Source organism: Tachypleus tridentatus, chromosome 4 (genome assembly GCF_004210375.1).
Source record: "Tachypleus tridentatus isolate NWPU-2018 chromosome 4, ASM421037v1, whole genome shotgun sequence".
Lineage (NCBI taxonomy): Eukaryota > Metazoa > Arthropoda > Merostomata > Xiphosura > Limulidae > Tachypleus > Tachypleus tridentatus.
Window position 1 is genome coordinate 75,788,329 of NC_134828.1, and position 24,876 is coordinate 75,813,204.

Sequence of the window (24,876 nt, forward strand, 5' to 3'; positions counted from 1 at the left end):
CTTTGTCTTCAAAGATGATTAAGACTTCATTAAATACTTCATCATAACACTGGAGATCGATACCTAGAGCAGCCCTCTACATTTTGATATACTTTGCATTCTTCAGACATACTTTCTTTATGATGTTCCTACAATTGAAGAGGGTTTGAGATACTGTATGTTTGTAACACCACTGCAAGTAAATCTCAGATTTCTTGGTAAGTTCCTGGCAGCTACTTCTTCAAGTGTACTGCTCCAGCAACTGCCATTTTTCATAAAAAACAAGAACAAAACCCTAAACTGCAAGCAGCTCTTAAACTGTTGCATAATTCACTATTAACTCACTTCAGATCTTTGAAGGAGATAGCACCAGGAACTGTGTTCAATGACAGTTTCAAATAAAAGCACCACAAAATTAGTTGAATGTACTGTATAAACTCTTCCTAATGCAGGACTAAATATGATACCTGTATGGCTTTCTACATTGGAACCTTGTGATATTTTTTCCACTTTTTTTGTTGGTTTTTTCCATATGAAATGCAATTGTACTTCTGAATACAATAATGTTTTTGTAGATTCATCAGCAGAGCATACTTCAGAAAAAGGAAGTAAATTAGTTTTAGGTTGCTGTTCAGTTTTTTGTAATATATTTTCATAATTAAAGAATACTCTTTCAGCATTGTCTAAATGGACACATAAAAGCATAACTGTTGGATGATGTTCATATATTGGATATTCAAATATCCTCCAAATTGCTTCATTTGTATTTATGTATCTTTTCAACTGGTAATGAAACTTAATCTCTGGCATTGCCATCCTGTTTAATACCAAATACTACCATATTTGAACTCTTAGTGACATATTTACAGACATGTTATACTTTTAACTGAATTGCATAATTAAACATTGAGTTGGTCTGGCATGGCCAAGTGTTTAGAGTGCTTGATTTGCAATTTTCAAAATCCTGCTCCACCAAACATGTTCCACCTTTTAGCCATTGAGGGTGGGTATTATAATTTAATGGTCACTCCTATTATTTATTGGTAGAAGAATAGCCTGAGAGTTGGTAGTGTGTGGTCATGACTAGCTACATTCCCTCTAGTCTTACACTGGGGTTAATAATCAAATGAGAACTTAGAGTCATTTACATTGAATTTTATATCAAGGGAAGTGATCAGTTGTTTATATTAGTTCCTTGTACAGTTTCCTGCTACAGAAGTGATTTGTATATGTAAGTACAAAGCATCAGTTCATCAGCTACTCTTGTTTAAAATAAACATTAAGTACTTTTTAAATATACTATATTCATTATAGTTGCACTTTTAAAAATAACAGAACAGTAGTCTGTTGCATTCTATTTTGAATGAAAGTTTTTAATGGTTAAAGTCTCTTTAATTTCTAAAATAGTCATTTTTGACAGTTCAATAATTTTAAACTTCAAGATAGTTAAGAGAATATCACTTTTGTGCATTTTGCCAAATACTAAACTACTCCAAGACTGTGGCATAATTCTATCTACCAGTCTTTTCAAAATAAAGACTATTAATAGATGTGTAGGTGAAGTTCGAGTGGCTCATCTCACCCATTCTGTGTTTAAACACAAAAGGTCCTAATTCTAATGATATATATTTTAACTTTAAGGAGCACTCACAGTTATACTTGCTGATAAACCATGTACAATACAGTATTAGATTATGTTTGTTTTTTCAAAGCATATTTATCAGTGAATTGTAATGTCATAGGAAAAAGCTTTATTGGTAAAGTATACACTTCTACTTTATGAGTGTAAGGTGTATGGATGCGCTTCTTGATCATTATTATGTTTTAAACATAATTCTGAAAACTCCACAGTCAAGTAAGCCTCACATTGAAATAGAAACATATTTAATCATTACCAAAATTAACCTAAAAGTTTGGTTGTGTCACAATGAAGTTTCATGAGCTTTGAAGATATCTTTTATTGAAGGATTTCCAATCGTTTAGAGAAAAGGAATGGCTGATGTTACAATACTGTAGAAAAACACATAAATAGGGCACATATTGCAAATTGTTTGGCAAAATCAAATGTATGCCTTTTTTGTTGGAAACCTGATGGGAATTCTGACCACTTCACTTTTCTTCTGGGGTCCATGAGAATCATCATGCTAAGATGATGGAGATTGGCCAAATAGAGTGTGAAGAGATAGCATACAGACAAATGTATAGTTTCACTTTTATATACCTCTATACAAATGTTGAGGTTTTTCTCTTTGGACTGTCTTCCTTGTTTTTGCTTTGTTAGCCTAAACTGAAGAAGCATGCTTTCATTTGAGCACTTTCAAAATTGAAACATGCCCCAACTAAACCATGCTGGTTATTATAGGGTTGTAACTGAGGGTAGCGATTGGACAGAATTTTTATGTGCTAGCAATACTAAACGTGGGACTTGCATATACCCAGTTTGATTTTATTGTCTATCAAGAGTTTTGCCATCCTAGCCTCAGAATTATTCTTACTATTATATGCACAAAGTTATCAGCATGACAGATGAAGAGACAAAATTTTCACCCCTCTAAGCTACTTCAAGTTTGGTGGAGATTAGTCAAATAATACATGAGAAGTTAATGGACAAACATACAACAGATTTTGCTTTAAAATATATAGTTGTCTATTACGTTTGTAGAAGTATATCAAAGCATCTCAAAACTGAATCTTGATAATTTGGACACAAATAAGTTTACTGTATACAAATAACAGAGTAAATGTTGAAACAGATTTTTGTTTTTCTGTCACTATGGTAATATTTTATATCCTGTTCTTTTTTATCATTTTTAGGAGTTACTGTTTTGTAGTTACAAGTTCTTAGAGCTTTTGGGATATTTTTCTTCTTTGGCTATGAATGCATGGGAACCACCATAGAAAGTTTTATTAGTAGAATAGCATCAAGCTCCCATGGGCTCAGCTACATTCATACTTAAACATTATTCAGTATCTATTTATTATTTTCCTACAGAAAAAGAGGAGCAAGAGAAGATAAAGTTTAAGGACCGTTGCATGGCACAATGCTTGAAATATGTAGACATCTTTTGTGTTTGGGACTGTTGCTGGTGTTGGATTCGCTTCCAAGAGTTTGTATCAGTCATCGTCTTTGATCCCTTCACAGAGCTGTTTATTACACTTTGTATTGTAGTCAACACTCTGTTCATGGCCATGGACCATGACAATATGAATAAAGAATTTGAAAACGTCTTAAAAAAGGGAAATTATGTAAGTTTGCCCAGTTGTATTGAATCAACACCAATTATGCATCTTTGTTCAAAAGGAAAGTTTGATAAATTGAATATGTATTTCTGAGACTGAAACGTCTTTTTCCATCGGTAGTTTTGACTGAAACGTCTTTTTCCATCAGTAGTTTTTAATGTTCTAATTTGTTACAGAAATTTTCTTCAAATGTACTCGATTCAAATGTTTACAACCTGTGTAAAGAATAAAATATACATGTAAAAATGGCTGGTATGGGTTGAGAAAATTCTATGTAGAGGAGCAAACAATGTTTCAACCTTCTTTGGTCGTCATTAGGTTTTCTCGTCATCATAGATCAAAGAATAAAATAAGCTTTGCAAATATAGTACATAGTTCATAAAATATTTTCGTTTTTACATTTATAAATACTTTAAAACTAAGTGATCAATGTTTTCTATTTTAGCTTTATATTTACTTTTGAAACATCAACTATATATAGAAATAAAATTTGTTTTTATTTTTTAATTTTGTAATGATACTGATGCAGTAAATATGTTATACAATTTCTTTCAGTGAATGATTTTTTATTAAATGGTTTTATTTTGTCATTCAGATAAGATTTTATTATTTTTACAGTAGAACTGGTGGAAAAAGGAGACTATATGTTAATAATTTGATGTAAGTTAGGAATAATAAGTTAACAAAAAAAGTTGCATAATTGGTCTTTTTTAAGAAGTTATGAGAGTGCCATGCTCATCAGTTATGTGTGTAATGTTTATTGAACTGGTTTTAAAATTTAAAGGACTGGCATAAATCAAAACTAGTGCAAACAGATGATGAATATAACATATGCAGATGATAACACAGAACCAATCAGCTGAGGATATCAATTTACTAATAACTCTTTTTATGAAATTTGTGAATATAAACCACTATGAGTGATTGCATGGCATTTATAAAACTTTGCTTGCTTTGGCTTTCAAAACCATGTTATCTTGGCATCACTCATGTTCTGCACATTTCTTGATGGTGTGTGTAAGATTATGACCATTCAATTACACTAAACCATTTATCTTGATAAAACATTCTCTGCATTACAGTTTGTAAGCAAGTAAGTAACCAATTTTTCTGTTGATGTTATTTCCTTTGGCCTGCCTTTATGCTGTATCCTACTTGGTCATGTAGAGTTGCTTATAATTCTGAAAGGGCATGAGAAGTTTTTTAAGAGAGTTAACAATCCAAGTTGTGGTACAGAAAGTAAGGAATATATGCAAATTGATTGTTAAATATGTTTTGTCACTAGTATTTCTTACTGGCTATATGCTGATGTTTAAATTGTTTCATATTATCAAAAAGACATCACTTTTTGTTGTGCCCACCCCAAAAGTTACATATGAATAATGTAATATTTTGCTTTTAATTCTACTATTTTTAGATCTTAATTTCTACATTTACTTTATTCTGGCCTTCACCATTGCACAGTCTCAGTTTAAATCTGCCCTTATATATGAGTTAGTAGACAAACCATTTCCTCTGCTATTTAAATGAAAGCTAGCTAAAAAAATTAATTAATTTGTGTTTTTAACATTTATTTATAACTTTCCATTACCAAATTTACATAATGTAATAACATTTGTTGTTTGGTCTGTGGATGTGTTTGAATCTCAAAAAAATAACTGTCATTCCAGGGCATGACTCATCATTTGATAGTTTTTCTTAGGGCTATGCAAAGAACAAGGGACATGTATTTCCACTGAAGAAAGTAAATTATTTCAGAGTAAAGACAACTGCTGTGTATGCTACTATGTCCACAAGGTTACTAGAGAGCATTCTCAGAATTGTACTGTTTGAGTGTAGTTACATGTATGTTCTGCTAATAATTTTAACTGTATATACATACAGTTGTGGGAGCCAAACCCATGCACATCTTTATACGTTCTACTATAAAGTATTAAAACATCTAATTCTTTTATGGAAAGAAGAAAGAAATTATGGTAAGATATATAATGGTTGTCAAGATATCTGTGTATCTATGTATATTTAATTTTATTACTTTTTGCTTGAATGAAATGGGAAAAGAACCATTCATTAATGTATGAAGTACTATGTCTGAATTAAATATAATTTTGTTTTCTGAATAAGTCCCAAGAAATACTTTATGTTCTAATTCAGACTTCTTAGAGTGCTTCTTCAAAGCAAAATGAGATTTTTCTGGTGTAGTTAATGATAAAGAAACTTATTTGGATACATATCATAGCATTTTGATCATTTATTAAATTATGTTTTGTGGAGAAAATATTTTTTTTCTCAATTAAGGCCAAGGTTGTTGAAATATTTCAGTTTTAGACACTGTACTTGCATTCATTTAGCTGGGACATTAACTCCATCTCTGAAAAAAGTCATTTGTTAAAATTATTATGGCTGTTTGCAATTTGAGTTAATTTTTTTATACCTTTAAAGAAATTTTAATTTTCAGTACAATATTATAAAGTTTTTAATCAATCAAATAGTATTTAGAATTGTTAATAAATATTAACATTTTATCAGAGCAAGCTTTGTACTTGAAGTGAAACTATAGTTAAGTCTAGCAGTAAGTATTCCATATTAAATATATGTTTCTGCTTATAAGGATTACAGTTGTGTATAGATTGCTGTTAATTGTATTTTTGACTACAGGATTTGGCCCACTGAGGATATTTAAGTTGGTTCTAAGTACATATATTAAGCCAAACTGTCAAATCTAGAGCAGTAACAATATGAAGAACATACAAAAAATTAAAATAATACCTCAACCATCCTTAAAAATGTAACAATGTTAAATATAATATAAATAACATAATATTGTGGTTTGTTTTTAGTGGAAGAGCTTTTTCTTTCTAATGTGATGTCTGGTGAATAAGTTTGTATTGCTGTATTTCTAAAACTTTAATAATTTGATATAATAATATAATCCTTGTATCTACAAGCATGACTGATGTACAAAGCTGCACTACAGTTTTTCTGAGAAGGATTCTGAATGAATAAAATTTCTATTCTGAATAAATACAAATTTGCAACTTGCAAGCTGAAGTTACCTCCCCTTGGAGTTTCTCGTATCTGCTGGGAGGTATGCTGGATGAAATGCACAAATGTATTATCAAATCAAAAAAATACACGACTTGTAAAAATTTGTTTAGTGCAAAACAGTGATAATTTTAGTGAGTTACATCATTATAGAAGGTCTTGTGTTTAATGACACAGAGTAGTAATTTATCTGAACTATTTACTTGAGGTTTTGATGAAAGACTTTTTCACCTTCTCACACAGAAGATTATTATAAAGATGACTAAAATAAAAAGCTTCTGTTGTTTTATTCTCAAAGTTTTTCATATTCTCTTTACCTCCAATGAAATTAATTAAGAGATTAATAACGTTTTACTCTTTGATAATATTACAGTATCTTTTTCTCAAAATTGATTTTTCCTTAGTATAATATTTTTTGCCTCTTCAATAAACCTGTATTTGTATGGGGTTTTATATAATTTTAGAATCCAAAATAATTTACACATAATACTGTTTGATTTAACTCAGTGAACACCAGTGTGTGAGAAAACTTATTTACATCCATGTCTGTATGTCAGTTTTAACATGCTTGTAAATCTTGTTTCCTGAAAGGTTTAATACATTCCAATAAAATCCAATTTGTTTTGATATGTAAGACGTTTTAAATTACACCTTTACAGATAATTCTACTAAGACGTCTATTGTGTGAGTAACCTAAATGCTGAATGACTTTTTTTCTCACTCATAATATTCTCAGTGATGTTAATAATGAATTTGTGTAAGTATATATTTATTGATTGTGTGTTAGACTTTATTTATCTTATTTATAAATAAGATTACTTTTAAATATTCTTTTATTCTCATTATGTAAAACTTTGCTGATGTACTAATTACATTTTTAGTGCATTTCCAGTTAATTTTTGGATATTCCTAGAAGTTTAGGTTTTTACTTATTGGTAATTGTAAATCGACAGTCGGCATAGTATCAATGCTACTAATGTATACGTGGTTAATGGGAGAATAAATATAAGGGATAAATTACATTTGCATTTATAGGATAAGATGCTGTGTAACTTTAAAGTGATTATGTTACCTAACATTATGTAATAAAGATGTTACTGCTGATAAACCTCTTATAAGAATGGCTGATAGTTAGGTGGTTAATGCTGTATAGAAGTGACTCTGATTATAAATTGTAATAAACAGAACTTTAGGGTAGCCTTATCCTTATGCACATTTGCTATTGTTGTTTTACAGTTAAATGGTGACAGATAGCAAATGATAGCTAGTATGGATTTCTCATCAAATTTGTATTTCTATTCGATAAAACAGAGGTAAATTTATTAACTGACACTTCTCTTAAGGTAGCATATAAACCTTTGTTTGATAATAAACTTCTAAACTATCATGTGCATTAGTCTTGTTTGATCCGTGTTTGTGCTCATGACTGTGTTACCTACACATAAGTGATTGAGAAATGTATAGATTATTTAGTTGCTAAGCCCACAAAACTTTTGTTTTCATCCAAAAGTCTTCTCTTTCCTCTGTTCTGATATCTAAACAATTTAAATTTTCAGATCGTATGAATTATAAATGCAGGTTTTTTATTTAAGTATTGAAGGAAATTAAACTGTAAATTAGCCAACAGAGAGCCATACGTTTTTGCAACATGAACAATGATGAAAAATAAATATATATTTATATTTCTAAATTCACATATTGACAAAGATTTCTGATTATTTTGTTTTGCTGATGAATAAGGTCTAATTAGGTTTTAATTTTATAATTTTTGTTTGATGAATGAATCAAGTTGTCATGTTCAATATTTACATGTCTTTTAAACTGGTATATTTAATTTCCAGAACAATATATAAATACATTAAAATGTGTCAAATCAGTGCTCAAATTTTATTGTGAATATCCTTATAGCATTAAGTGTGAAATATTCATGAGCAAATGATTTTAACATAGAAATGTTTGAAAATAATATTTAATAAGTTTTATCATACATATTTGCTTTTCTTACTTTTTCAACAACAAAAATTATACATTGCAATTTTATTTGAATTTTATAATATTTAATCTAAACAGTGCATAGCATATACATTTATTAACCTTTTGTTTTTATAGATATGAGAGTTTTCTAAGTGTAGTAGCTGGTGTCTGAAAATGAATTGCTGTTTTGAAAACTTAATTACAGCTCATAATGTTATGTAATCTTATCAAATATTTATGATAAAAACAGCACTTAAACTGAAAGTATTATTTCATATATTTCATGGTATTAACTTGAGAAAATGAAAAGATGGGTTTGTTATGCTATATTTATAAGTGTATTACTTAAAGTTCGTAGCAGATGAGACAACTTGAGAAGAATATGAGTAACTAACACCATCAGTCAAAATGATTTTTGTTACAAATATTAGGCCTTCTGAATTATGCTGATTCATCAGTAATTTTACTTACTTGTTTATAGATCAGATGCCTTTAGATCTGTATGCATCATAATTAAAACAGTTAAGAAAAAAGTTAACACTTCTATTTTATATATATAGCCAGAAATCAGATGTTCCCTTATTATTGTGCTGTTGTACTTACATTTAATGTATGTTTTTTAATAAACATAATAATAACAAGAGGTTTTACAGTAGTCTGCATATGTAAAAGTATATTTTTATTTATATTATTGTGCATGATGCTTACAGAACAAAATTGAATAAACATTTTTAGTATAGAAAATGATATACCTGTTCTTTTTAATTTTTGGGTCTGTTTTATATATGTTTAATTTAGGTTGCAAGCAGGGAAAATTTCAAGTACTTATGCTTGTTTATTGTAATTAAACAGGCTTTTCAACATTTTTTAAAAAATTGTTTATACTATATTTTTCCATGGGTACATACATTCTTGATATAAATAATATGTGTTTGATTATAAATACATACTTTCTCTGATGACAGATCATTGATGAAACCAGCATCTGAGCAAGAAGGAATAACTAATTTTGCTTTCAAAAGGACATGAACAAACCTTCATTAACTACACCCAAAAAAAAGAAGCATCTTGAGCTGAAGACCTTTTGTAATTTAACAGAATATCCATTTATTTCAATTGCTTTCTTTGTAATATTTTTGCTATTTGTTACAGTTCTTCACTGCAACATTTGCTATTGAAGCTGGTTTGAAACTCATAGCTCTTAGTCCTAAAACGTATTTCCGAGAGGGGTGGAACATTTTTGATTTTATCATTGTTACTTTATCCTTACTGGAACTCACTCTAGAAAATATACAAGGGCTATCAGTGCTTCGATCCTTTCGACTGGTAAGTAACTCACTGAGGTTTTAATGTTTATTTTCTGTCTTGTGAGTTATTTTGAAGCAAATAATAAGTACTATTTGGCTAGACTATCAACTTAGTCATGTAAAACTGGAATTTTAGTTATCTGTAACAGATTTTGTGATCTCTTAGTTTTTAAGATTATTTTTAGTAATGTACCATTGTTTATCTTTATCCAAGATTACCTAAAATTAATCAAACTAAAAGTATGTGTTTACATGTCTGCTAAATTCGAAACTTGAAAAAGCCCAATTTCATGTGCCTGACATGTTTAGTAATATAATAATTAAGAAACCATGATAGATATTCATACTCTTATAGTGTATGTGACAGAAATATTGTAATGTATTTTTGTAAAAACCAGTACTTTAGATTAATCATATTAGTGAATAAAAATAAACTTGCACCTGTACATATAATTATATCAAAATTTGTTACTATTTTATATGAATATAATTTATTTCTTACATAAAATAAACTTCTTTGTATAAGACTTTACTCTGTTGGTGATAGTTTTGATTATAAAAAACATAAGCTAATTTCACATTAAATATCAAATTCATACCGACTGAGAATTCATTTTCAAGCTACATGATGGAGTTTTTTTTTCACATTTTTATCTGTATACACAGCTATTATTAAAATCATATAAATGTCCATTAGGCAGCATGTTTTGCTATCATAGTAGTCATGCTTATGAGATCTTTTAGAACTACAAACTGTATTTTTCACCTGTTCATGATGTGAGTTTTGTTACTTAATTTGAAGTAAAATACTTGAATTGCAATTCATTTTTTCTTCTGAAATATTAGATGGAGAATAATTATATACCTAGATTTGACTAAATCAAGGTTAGCTTGAAACCATTGAAACCTTGCAAGAATTCCAGTTTTAGAAATTTTACAAAAACAATAGCAAATCAATAAATATATGCCAATATGGTATGCAAGCGTACTACGTATTTTCTATCCCATTACTTAATATCAGAACGGTCACAATTTCTGTACACACTGTGGATATAGTCATAATATAGAACATTGATCAAGTGAAACACAAAGTTTTTGTTACCATAGTTACCTACTGAAGTGGTTCATTCAATTAAATTAGGATATCACATGAACTTTCAAATGGGAAAGATTCCTGTAAAGTAAAGCTTAATTTCATTTGTTGATTCATTCTAAGCTGTCTCTGCCCACTGCAAGGAGTAGGTAGCCCTCTGTCAAAGAAGTCCAAGCCTGTCTATCTGCTGCTTACTTCCACCTTGTAATACCATCTTTCTCTATGATCTCATCATGCTATCTTCTGTGTGGTATACCTCCTGAACTCTTCCCTCTGTGGCATTGCCATTCTGTTATTATTTTCATCCATCTGTTGTCTTGAGTCAATGAATCTGGTGCAGAATCAAAACAAACAAGATCTAGGATGAAATTCTGTGCTCAAAGATCAGTAGAAATCTTTCTTTTCATTGCTCTTTGTGTTGTCTGCAATCTTGAGTCAAGCTGTTTAATGAGTGTCCAGGTTAGTTTGACATTCTTATGTCCAGATTGGTGAAACAGATTAGTTGAATACTCTTCTTTTAAGGGTTATTGGTAGTTTGTGTCTTGAAAAATCGATTGCTGCTTCCCAAAACAGCTTCAGCCAGCTCTTATTTTCATAAGTATTTACCTTTTTGTTGTATTTTTCATGAAGACTGTTTGCCTGAGGTATTTGTAATTGTTCATTTTCTAATTTGATTTCACTACTGTTATCCAAGTTTGTCCTATAATTTTCCCTTATGTATTTTAAAATTGATCTTTGTGTTTTCTTCATTCAGTGTGAGGAACTGGTGTTCCATATGTTGTATGTTCTCTGTAAATAAAGCCATATCATTAGCAAACCTAAGGTTTCTTAGTTCTTCCTCATCTATATTTATGTCATGTTCCTTTAGCTTTGATTATTTAAAACCTTCCTGCAATGTTGCTTTAAATAGCTTAGGGCAGCTTCCGGGAAACCAAAGTGTTTGGGTTCCGGGGGAAGTATGGTTGCAAAGCTGAAACTTAAAGGAATTGACAGAAGGGCACCACCAGGTGTGGAGCCTGTGGCTTAATTTGACTCAACACGGGGAAACTCACCCGGCCTGGACACTGGAAGGATTGACAGATAGGCAATATAAGGTCTTCTTGTCTTACACTTCTGCTAATCAAGAAATTGTTCGATACATGATTGTCCAAGTGGATTCTTGCAGTTGTGTCAGTGTAGATGTCTTCAAGAATGTTTATGTGCATTTAATTTATTCCATCTTTCTACAGATGGCATTATGCTTGACTAAGTCAAGTGACTCTTCATGATCACTCTATCTTGTGCAAAGTGATAATTGAATTCATTTGATTTTTTGATACTTTAATATAACGTGTGTAGGTGGTCAACAGTAGAGAACCCTTTTCTAAAGCCAGCTTATTCTCTTAGTTGATTCTCTTTTAATATCTTTTCTATTGTGTCTTTAAAAATTTGTGTAAATATTTTGTGCATATGTGACAGTAAACTGATACCTCCATAATTCTTTATATCTTTAGGGCCTTCCTTCTTGCAAATAACAATGATCTTTGCTTCTTTCCATCTGGATTGTACTTTTCTTGATAGGAGTATTTTATTATATATTTTGCTTAAATAACTTACCTACTATTAGTATGTCACTTATTACCCCATCTATCTCTGGTGCTTTTCTCTTCTTAGTTTGTTTCATTACTCTTTTCAATTCATGCTCTGTTATTGGTAGTGCTTGCTATTTTACTGGACTTGTTTTTACTGTGTCTGTGGCCAGTAACTGTTGGCTGGTACAAATTATTGTAGTAGTTGGAACAAACTTCCAACACTTATGTTCTTCCTGATGTGTTCTCAACTGATGACCTCTTCAGTTTTTGATTTTTCAGTTGGATCCAGGCTTGTGTATACCTCCTTGGTGTACTGCCTTTCTCTACTCTTTCTTCATTCATTTCTTTTAATTTTGTATTTTGCTTCTTGTCTTTTTGACAGGTTTGTTCAGTCTTCTATAATTATGTTGTATTTGCATTTATCTTTATCAGTGGCATTTTTACATAGAATTGACCTGTCTCTTTAGCTTGAGTGCATACACCTGTATTATCTGAAATGGTGTATCTCCCTGAAGTTTCAGTTTCCAGGATATAATTCTGAGTGTGTTTCAGACTTTTCACTGTAGTCCTTTAGTCTTGGATATATCATGTATGCTATGTCTTTTGCATTTGCGTTCTCTTCTGTTTTTCCAAGCTCATGGATCCATATGCTTCTCACTAGTTCACCGAATTCTTCTCATTTGCATTTTGTTTTGTTTAGTCTGACAATATCCCAAGAGATGTTTCTTAGCTTCATGGTCAATCTTTAAATCATCTTCAACTCTAATTGTTCTTGTGTTGTATGTACACTAGATGGCTTTAGCAGTATTACTTTTCACTCTTTCTACCTTACTACTCCCTTTCAAGTTTAATTGTAATGTGTCACTGAGAGTTATCTTCACTGAGCTACAAATTTTCTGTGCCCTTTGCTCTTTAGGACCTTGGGCATTATGGCCTTGCTTTTGTTTATTAATTTCATTCTTTGATGGGCATTTGGCCTACCATCAGTGTGCTGGTCATGTGTTGTTGATGAATTCCTTGTAGAGATGTCCTTCCTGTAGCTTGCAGCATAATTCGTTTTACAGTATCAAAGTTCTGTTGCAAGCAGGATTTTCCACTCTAACGTTTATAATTTGAAATAAAACAAATATTTTTACCTTTCAAAGTGTTCAACATTTTATACCTCTGTTAATTAAATGCAACATAGTTAAGTTATGTATGCATGCTTAATATGTTGTGATGGTTCAGACATACACACCACATTAGGACATCAACGTTAGTCTTGACAAGCAAAACTAACTTTGTAGGTGTCAACAACCTGTTTGTTTAGACGTTATACATAACACAAAATATAATTCATAATTCAGGAATGCTGTTTTTGTAATTTACTACACTAGCTTTAGGTTGTCCATTTACCATTTTTAAGTGGAAAAACGTTTTGGTTCAAATGTCTCATGGGTGAATAGTGTTTTTAATTATACATTATAAATATAACAAACTTATACAATACATAGTAAAGCTTGTATTATGATGTTACATGGACAGCTGTTTTACACTCATTACCCCTTCCTTTATATCTTCTCAGCTAAATATATGTTGGAGCTTATCGTACATGATTGTCACATCTCTCGTAAAGGAACAAATCAATAGTAAACACATTGCACATATGTAAGATAAAGTATGGCACAATAAAAGTTTTCCAGAAAACAGTAAACAGATCATGTAATTGATCCCTGCTACAAAATGTAGCACCTACAGTAGAATGTGTTCCAAAAAAGAATTTCTTAAAAATGAATAGCATTTTATTAAATTTAAAATATATGCTGATGTAGGTTTGTTTTGAGGTTGATTTATACTTTTACAACACAGTTTGTCAAAATTACTTGACAATCTCTACCCTGATCAATTAGACTGAATGTAAGTGTAACAAAAAAGGCATGGGATACACAACCTGGTAACACATTGAATGACCTTTACATACATGAAACTCACAAGTGCAATAATGTTTTGATCTGCTACATCAATAATTAACTAAACAATTAGCACATACAAAAAAAACCTTTGAAGTACAAAGTTACAAAATAAAAACCCTTTACAATACAATATAAAATACAAAAGAAGAGCTCTTTACAATAAGAAAGGAGAAAACTCTCTAAGTGCATAATATGAAAACTATAATTTGGATTAACTACTTACACACAAATATTAACATAAACTCTTTCAATATAAAAACGTAAGTAACATACTAAGTGAACACTTGATTAAACTAGAGAGGCACTTAGTAGATCTCTTTTTTTTTTTTTTTGACATAGATTTAATCATATTCAGCCCTCCAAAAATTGGAAAATGTGTTTGTATGTCTGTTATTATCAACAGACATGGGCCATTTTTGGCAGGGAAATGAGATATGACATTCTTCATGTGCCACTAAAATCCAATCATTTTCAACTAAGTTTTAGATCAAAAAAGTTTAAAAATTAATTCTTATATTAATAGAGAGTAAATATCTTTCAGCTCATATAGTGAAGTAATTTATAAATGCAAGAATTGTAAAGAAAATTGTGGTGAGTCTCATGGAGAGGATTTTACAATATTGATGGTTATTCCTTAGAATAGAAAACGTACATCTCACTGATGGAATTATCTTGGCATTGAGATGTAAACATTGGGTCTCAGATATAACTTTCATTACATCATCAGATGGTAGTGAAATCTGAAATCATGTATGTATAACACCACTAAAGATCACTTGTGTTTTAATATTATCACCTATATAAACTCATGTAATCCATGGCTTTTGTACATAATTTAGTTACTATCCACTTCTGCACCAACTAAAAGTCAACTCTGAGTCACAAAGGCACTTCAATACCTACCTCATTGTTTTACACCTCTATGGGGCCCCTTCAGTGGCACAGCAGTATGTCTTTAGACTCACACTACTAGAAAACCATTGTGTAGCTTTTTCCCTAATTCCAAACAAACCTTTTCTGGGAGTGCAACCAGTATAACTTCTGTACAGGTTTGCTACAGTGTAAGACACCCAAGGATATAGAATGTGGAAAATCTTGCATTTCAGTGATTTGAGGACTACTATTTACATCACAGATTTGGTATTGGGCTTTCTCATGATTCACCTGACAGATACTGACCAAGCTAAGTCAGGGTTCTTTAACTGCTCTTGTCGTAGGTTTTCTTTTTTCATATTTGTGATTTATTCATCAACGAAATCTTCAGATATTTTATTTTCATCACTTTTACTTTGGGTTTTTTGAAACGATTATATCCAGAATCCATATATGTGGGTGTAAAAATGTTCATCTACATTTCCATACTTCTAGCTTATTTGGTGTAGTATATGGAGTTCATCTCTTGCAGCACCTTTCACCATTTTGTACTTTTGATAACATTTTTCTGAAACCATTGTTAATGATACCTGTGTCCAGGATGAGTGGAATATCTCTCTTCACATATGTTAACATCAGTGCATCAAACAAGGTACATTTAATAACTGAAATTATTTTGCACAGGCCTCAGTACATCTAAAATGAAGTTCAACCTTACTTAACATTGAAAGCAGTGTCACTGTTGCAAACAATCTGACTAAAAGCCACATAGCCAAGAAAGCTTTGGGTTTCATTCTTGTTCATTGGATAAGGCCACTATACTACTACTGTTTTTATCTTAGGATATGTAGGCACTCCATTCCTACTCATTACATATGTGTCCAAAGAGTACATGCATTCATATGAAAGAACATTTCTTTAGGTTTAGCTTTAGATCTGCTTTTCACATATTGCTAATTCCATCTATTGCTCAGATATACCTAGCATACAACAGAGGCTCAGCAACATGCCATGAAATTGGAAAGCTAAAAGCAGTCTTGAGTGTGCTTTCACTACTTAATTCACAAACAAGTAGTCAGAAGCAAAATCTAGTGATTTAAACTAGCAAGATCTTTCCAATTTATTAAGCTAATACATGTGTGGCAGTGAGAAATGTATTGATGTGATAACTACCTTCAGTCAAATTGAATCCACACAGAACATAGACACACTTCCTGTCTTTCATACAACAACCACTGCTGAATACCAGACATTTTCTGCTTTTTGAATGATTTTGTCCTTCAGTGTTCAATCTATGTCAGTAATAGCTGTATCTTTGGTGTTCCAAAGAAGTTTATATGATAGTTATTTGATCAGTCACACATGTCTGGTATTTTTACAATGGTGTATGATGTGTTTCCTGTTTATTGTTGATGTTTATCATCAATCAGTTGATTGTTACAACGAACACATCAAAATTTGTCTGTCAGTCATCTCCCAAGTTCTGTCTGTTGGTCTAGACTCAGAATGCCTACACAATTTTCAACCAATAACCTTAAGTATACTGGCAACCATGCATTTGTTTGTGAATGTGATGCAGCTGAAGTAGCATTAGTTACACTGCTAAATGCAAATCACAACTAGAAGAACATTTTCCTTTAGGGAAGTGGCTATACAAGCAAGCATTGCTTGGATGAAAACAACACTGCACAACAAAGTTTTTGCTTCTTGAACACTGTTTGGTGTTCCTTATAGATTATTGGCTGCTGATTACGAATATTACATCCAAATTTGCCCATCACGTACTGTTTCATCGAAATCTTCAGTTTCACCAGTACATTGTTACAATGGAAAAATGATATCAGGGCAACTGGAATCCATCAATGCTTGCTGACTACTGTTGGACAATGCAACGTGATGCACCAGACATTGAATACAAATGAAAATCAGGAGCATAACACTTTTAATTATGTTGAAATTAATAGCATATTAGAAACATAAACGCAATTAAATATGTTATTGCCGGTAAACAGTTAAGTGTCTATTTCTCAGAGTTCATACGTGATGAAGCAAAACCAAAACTATATTTGTGCATACCTACCAGATACCTGTCACAATTAGCAAAAACTTGTCAGGGAGCAAAACTTTAAAAAAAAAATTGTCATGCAGTACAATGGGGTTCAGGCATAACTTCCACCACAGCAGTAGTATGTTAATGAAATCTGAAATGTGTTTGTAAATAAAATAAAACACCACAAAGTATCACTTGTGTATAATGTTATCACCTATATACACTCATGTAATCCACTGTTTTTATGCATTCTTTGGTTGGGGAAGTGATTAATACACCATTAATACACCAGAGTGAGAAGAGATCTAGCCATTCCTGAAGCAACTAGAATTACTTCACCTCTGTCTACTTTTATAAGTATGTACCAAGCCATACCTAGCTATGTAGATGTCAGAACAATCACCACATTTGAAAGAATAAACAGATGGCAACTTTTGGATATTCACTGCAGGTTTTCTGCACAGAGAGTTTAGTCAAAGCTACTCTCCCAATTTTTTTTTTACCACCAACACATCTTTTTTCAGAGAAATAATGTCTAATGCCAAAATGATGTAATATGAACTTGCTAGAGGTTCTGTTGACAAACTTGCCAACAAGAACATCATCAGGGTCAGCTGGCCTATGCTTTATAGTGTAGGTGTTGTTGCTCACAGCATACACAGCGAAATTTTCATATGCACCATGTTTACAAGTCGTGTACTCTGTCAGTACATGGTAAATATGCAACAACAGCTTTCCAGTTACATATTTTATGAGATTCCATATATTCAGTGGAAATACTCGACCATCTAAACTCAGCAGGAAGCACAGCATTGTTTGGTTCTGAGTCAAATAATGTTAAGTGGCTACTTGGTAAATCTGCTTGAGGAAGTAATTTAGATCTTTCATTGCTGAATCTCTGAAAGATGGAGGCAAGATTAGTTTTGTTGCGCTACTTTCTCCTTGTTGTAGCAATGGTGGACTTCCATGATTTATACCACACTACATGTGTGACTGTGGAGATAGTGTAAATACAAGCATTGACTCTTCTTTCACAGTTGGAGTTTCAACATTTTGCTGAATGTCAAGTTGCCAGGTACTAATTTTTGCTTGAGCAACTCTTTTTAACACAATGTTATATTTGATACACATAGATTAAAACTTCTCATTTCAGCATAAAAAGGCTCTTGCTTAATCCAGAACACATTATGCACTAGATGTGATAGGAGGTAGGTATTTCTCATAGTCTATCCAGCATGGAGCTTTAGGAGCACTAGATGTTGTCTATACACAGTGTTAAAGTAGTCAGGTATGTTTTTTTGGTGATCTCCCACCAACATCTTCAAACTAATCTGATATGGATCTGTAAATTCTTAGTAGATTTCACAGGCATCCTATGGACAATATCTCATTGAGAATGCAAGAGAAAAATAATCTGGAGGATCCAAAGATACCACTTGTACAATAACTAGATCCTAGTCACTAGCACCAAGTTGTATATCAGTTGCCTTACTACTGTATGAATGTACCACATTATTCACTAGTTTTTTGGTTTTTTTAATGGTAATCAAAACTGATTCTCAGATATTAAGCATAAAAGTAAAGAAGAATTAATAACAACATATCAACCTAACCACACTATATCTGCCATATCCATTGCTAATGAAACCTGTCACAAACTGTTTTCTTTTTTATAATTTCGTACAAAGCTACATAAGGGCCATCTGTGCTAGCCATCCCTAATTTAGCAGTGTAAGACCAGAGAGAAGGGAGCTAATCATCACCACCCACTGCTAACTCTTGGGCTACTTTTTTACCAATGAATAGTTGGATTGATCATCACATTATAATGCCCCCACAGTTGAAAGAGTGAGTATGTTTGGTGTAATGGGGATTTGAACCAGCAGCCCTCAGATTATGAGCTGAGTGCTTTAACCATCTGGTCATGCTAGGCCTTTCCCACAAACTACCAGGGCTTAGCAAGCTGGCTAGCATATAATGTACACAGAAGTGGTTTGGTGCTATTAATATTATGAAATTGCATGAAAAGCAACTGTTATACTGTGTACTAGATTCAGTTAGTGATGTGTAATTTTTATCAGTTTTATATGTCATTTACAAATCAGAAATAGGGTAAAGATTAATAAATTAATTAATATTAATTTATTAATTTAAATATCAGTTATGTATTATTATTATAATGTAAATGTGAATAACAAAATCATAAAGTGTCTTTAAGTCCTTTTGGCTATTAAAGAACGTTTTTTGCATTTGAATTCTACATACCTCATTATGTTAACACATTGTACATAACTATTTATATTGTACAGGTAAGTGGCAGCTTCAAGACAATACAATATACCATTTGAAGTAGTTTAAGAACATAAAGATACTTTATATTGCACATAAATATAATTTCAGATAGACTTTTAGCTGCATAATTTCTGAGCAGCTGTACATAAAACCATGTGTGAACACAAATATGACTTCACTGCTACCCATAAGAAAATTAAAATGTTTTTCAACAGCTTTTAACAACATAAAGTAATATATACATGGTAGTGAGCAGAACTACAAGTTATACCATCTTCCTGTTTTAGCTACGAGTTTTTAAACTGGCAAAATCATGGCCAACATTGAATCTGTTGATATCAATTATGGGAAAAACAGTTGGAGCTTTAGGAAACCTGACTTTTGTCCTTGGTATCATCATTTTTATTTTTGCTGTTATGGGAATGCAGCTTTTTGGGAAGAATTATGAGCTGAAACAACATTTGTAAGTTTTTATACATGTATTACCTGCTGATTAACATATTTTTAATTTTAGGTTTCTTTGATAAAGGATATTTCTTTAAAAACATTTTTAACAATAGTTTAGTTCTTGTTTATAATCATAAGAAATAATATTTTAGGGTGACCTACTGGTCTTCATTTAGTATAAATTATTCTAAGAATCTTGATTCATTATGAATAGTGGAAAGTAATTATACTACATATATATGCAAAAATGTAAACAACATTCTCCTTTTGGGTTGACTTATACAGGGTGGTTGAAAATTATTCTTTGTATTTCAAAATGTAATAATTAACTAGCTAAGGAAATACAACCATGCATTTTCAAAATCTTAGAGCCCAACTAAAACAGTTTTTACTGATATGTTAGTAGTACATGTGCACAATTAGTGGCTCTTAGCACTTTTAACTAATATTCAGTTTCAATACATATTCACAGTAACATGTCCACAGCTATAGTGCTGATGGCATCTGTTATCTTGGTCTTTAGTTCTGTGATGATTGCTATAGGTGTATGATACACACCCAAGCTTCTTTTCTGCACTGGTGTCTCTAATTACACTGCACCACAGTCACTGACTTTGTCTCTGCAAGTTAAATAATGCAATTAACCTTTTCACTATGGTTGATATTTTATGAGGTAAACTTTCTCACTGGAGTAAAAACAAACATGACAATACAAACTTGTTTGCATTAGGCTACAAGGCTGTATTATTTATTTATTTATTTATTCAATTTTAAAATAAGAAAGATAATTTTGAACCATCCTGTACTTAAAATAAATTTGAATATTCTCAAATAATTATACTTTTTACAAGACTATTTTGAGAAAAAGTCTTGATATTGTATTAGTTTAAAAAGATAATACCACAGTCTAATAGAACTATTTGATTTGTTATTTACAGATTTTTACTGCAAATCTTTTATTCATTTCATTTTGATCATTATTTTGTGTTATGAATTATACTATGAATTATGGGTATTTCTTGTAAGTAATGTAAACTTTTTCAGGTTTCCTACTCAAGATGTTCCACGCTGGAACTTTCAAGACTTCATGCATTCCTTTATGATTGTCTTCAGGGTGTTGTGTGGAGAGTGGATTGAATCCATGTGGGACTGTATTCTTGTTTCAGGCTGGTCTTGTATTCCTTTTTTCTTAGCAACTGTTGTTGTTGGTAACTTGGTGGTAAGTAAAATATTTCCATATATAAATAATTTAGTTGTATCAGAATTTTTATGATTCTTTTTGTTTATTATCGATGTTATGATGCCATTGTGTTTTATGTATGCATGTGGTGTTAGTTATCATAATTAAAATTTTTTATAACTTAAACTATTAAAATGTCTTTATTCATAAAAATGTACAGGATGTACCCACTTTGGGACTGCCATAATCTTATCCTTAATGTTTGTCTTTTCTTACTCATATGTGCAAGCCAAAACTTGTCTATTTTTCACCTGGTCTGCTTGCTAGTCATATGCAAGGATAGCAAAGCTAGAAACTATTTCCTTTATTCTGTAAATGGGGTTGCCTGGTTAAAATGACATTGGTATATTATAGTGAGATTAAGATTAAATGTAATTCTAAGCAGAACTTAGTTTTCTCTTTTAGGATTTTTCTAATAATTCTTTAAAATGTTCCTTGTGAAGATCATCTTCTAGAACATTTCAGTAATCTGAAATGCCACTCTTACACAAAGTAATCTGAGCTGTCACTGTAACATCTTTGTACAGTAGTTTTTAAATTCTAAAACCCAATAAATTTGTGCATTGATCAAGTAACTGATGTAACTTACTGTCACTCCTGTAGAACACCTACACATTACTACATATTGACAAGATAGAGATATATAATGAAAATTGAATTTTATAATATAGATATTTAAATACTAATTGCACTCTAACAAAGATAAATTAGTTAACTTACAAACATATCATTAACATTAATGATCCAAATAGAGTGTAATAACTATTTAAGTGACACAGCTTAACAACTGAATCTCGTAACATATATGTATGAATCTTAACTAAAATACTAGTACATTATTTAATATGACTCTTCACCAAAACTATTTTATAGAATACATAATATAAAATAAACACAGAATAATACAATATGACACAAAATATATGTAATAATTATGATACATAATAAAAATGACAATAAAAAATCTTTAACAAAATTACTAATATATAATTAATTAAACAAAAGTAGCATAGGTCATACTGGTACAAAAAACATTTAGTATAGCCAATGGGCATAAAAGCATAAAAATAATCATAGGCCATAAATGTATGTATATATTTCTATGCTAATGTCTAATTATATATTCAGAATATCCTAATACAGAGTAGATCAAAATTATTTTTAACATCAATTTGACATTAATGTATTTTGTATTTTTAGAGTAAAGAAATATCATTTAAAAAATTATTATAAGAACTTTAATAAAATTCAAAATAAAATATTGATATTAACATTCAAACATAATCATTTTAACAAAAATAAACACATATCGCCTAAAATTTTGAATATGTTGAAATCATAACCCTTTGATGATGATACAAAGTAATTAAATCATATGTCAATCAAACTGGTAAACAAAATTGCAGTGTACCAACAAATTCCCTTTAGCATAGGTCACTTATAAGATATCACAAGATCATAAACTTTAATGGAAAGATAATGAATTCAGTATACATAGGTACATTTGTACACAGATGTGACAAAAAGCACATCAGAACACCTTCTGATAGATACATAAAAGAAAAGAAGAATAACGTTGATAAACTCTTGTGACAATAAATAATACTATGTATAATACAGGACATAAGACAGAAAATAGAAACACAACTGCTTGCTGATCATTCTGGGCTGTGATAAGCTGACATTTTTTGCATTAATTGTGAAGCAGATGGGCTTGGATCCAATAGAATAGCAGGAGGAAGATGATATTTCTCCAGCTGATTCTAGTCTGATGACAAGGTGATAGTCATATAAGTAGGAGTGACTGCTCTTTGTGTAGATGACAGGGTAAAACTGACAGCAGTGTCAGTTGAAGTCACCATGTTGGAGAGTTTTGTTATAGGCTCAGTATCAGTCGTAATCGGGCTGACTATTAACTTGTTCAAGTGATATTGCTATGGGTTCATACATACTCAGATCCATATTGCATATAAGACAGGTGCACCTGTAGATATCCTTGTTCACCAGGCTTCATTGAATATAACATCTGCTCAGCCCTCAGATGTACTGTCCACTGTTTTTATTACCTTGATAACAGCTACCTGTATTTCACCTGTATTCTATTCACTGATACCTGATTATTATACACAAATAACCCAGGTCCAGTAGGAAAGAAATAGGGAGAGAAACTGTAAGTACTTACTCCAAAAGAAATAATTTAAACTATAGAAACAACATATAGAAACTGTAAGCACTTACTCCAAAAGAAATAACTGAAACTCGATAACTGCCATACAAGTGCCAACCTGTAGCTTCTGACAATAATGTAATCATTTAATTTCCACAAGACTTATTGCAGATACAAGTTCAATATAGACCAGTAGTTATTTCAAAGCTATGCCGTGCAGTTGACACTGTCTGTCTTTGACTATGTACTCACATACTGCATTCTTATAAATTTTAGTTGTACTTTCTACAAAAATAATATTAATAAAACATTTAGTAAAACTGTATGCATAAAAAATCATAACTAAACAAAATATTGAGTATACCAAGCTTGCATTAGGCATGATATGTGAGCTACTGGTTATGTATTTTACTTTCTACATGTGATTTCACAACTGTTACTAAAAACACAAAAAAAAAAGTTAAGCTGTGTTTTTCCTCAAACATTGTGTGAGCTTACATGTTATTTATATTTCTTAAATGAAAATCTAGTACCTGTTAAGTATTTCACTGTAAAAACTAAAAACATTACCATGTTGATATTGATCAAAATATTTAGTGCATCATGTATGTATATATATTTGGGTGATGCTTAAAACTTTCAGAAATCTGTAGTTACCTTTAAGATCAAAAAATCTGTCTCAGACTAATTAAATATTGCATTTTAGTATTTAATTAACATGTATATATATATGTGTGTGTGTGTGTAAAGATATCACATGAGCTGCCAGCAGAAAAAATCACTGTTTACCTTTAAACAGTGTGTTCTACTTTATAGCAATCTTTTGCATACAATTGTGCATGTGATCTCACAGGTGAAGGACTCAGAACAATAAGTAACTAAGGCAAAGGAAACATAGCCACTTTCTACATCAGTATTTAAAGTTAAGGCTATATGCACAAAAGTTTTGAACAATTGTAGGTGAACTTATTATTTACTCAATAAAGGAGACAGAAAATATGCCTACATACCATACTTGTGTATGAGAACTTTTAGAAAATAACAAACATACATTCTACTTTTAATGTTAAGGAACTAAGTGCTGTGTAATTAGTTATTTATATTGTGGTTTGAGGAAATTACATTGTAAATGGCACTGTATAATGAATTGTGTGTATTTTGTAAAATGAAAATAGTAAAATTATAAGTGAAATGTAAATGTTTTTTAAAATAACCAATGGTTATATTTTTGAAACTGATTATTAATTTTTCTTTGTTTTAGGTTCTCAACCTTTTCCTGGCTTTGTTGCTTTCTTCTTTTGGTGCCTCAAATCTCTCTCAGCCAGCATCAGATAATACAGATACCAAGAAACTACAGGAAGCTATTGATAGATTCCACAGAGCATCAACTTGGATGAAGATGTACATGTTAACCATAATGAAAGTGAGTTTATCTGTTGTATATTATTTATAGTATAAGTTTGTAATGTGAGTATTTATTAAAAATTGATGGCAAATTGAAATTTCTGATCATTAGAATGTATCAAGTATTTTCTCTTGAGGCACTATGAGTTGTCAATGTCAGAGAAAAGTGTGTAAATAATTAATTATCATATCTTAAAGAAAATTGTGCATAATTAGAGAAGAAACTTGTAGATAACTGTTTA

At 31.0% G+C, this 24,876-nt stretch overlaps 1 protein-coding gene across 1 annotated transcript in view; it reads left to right on the plus strand.

Moving 5' to 3' along the window:
- The window catches only part of LOC143249469 (sodium channel protein para-like), a 182,529-nt gene that overhangs the window by 124,800 nt on the left and 32,853 nt on the right, over positions 1 to 24,876 (plus strand). Inside the window, exons 14-18 of the mRNA XM_076499372.1 lie at positions 2,972 to 3,225; positions 9,391 to 9,564; positions 19,664 to 19,839; positions 20,868 to 21,042; positions 24,492 to 24,653. Coding sequence (XP_076355487.1) covers positions 2,972 to 3,225; positions 9,391 to 9,564; positions 19,664 to 19,839; positions 20,868 to 21,042; positions 24,492 to 24,653 — 941 coding nt within the window. The remainder of the gene's footprint in view (positions 1 to 2,971; positions 3,226 to 9,390; positions 9,565 to 19,663; positions 19,840 to 20,867; positions 21,043 to 24,491; positions 24,654 to 24,876) is intronic.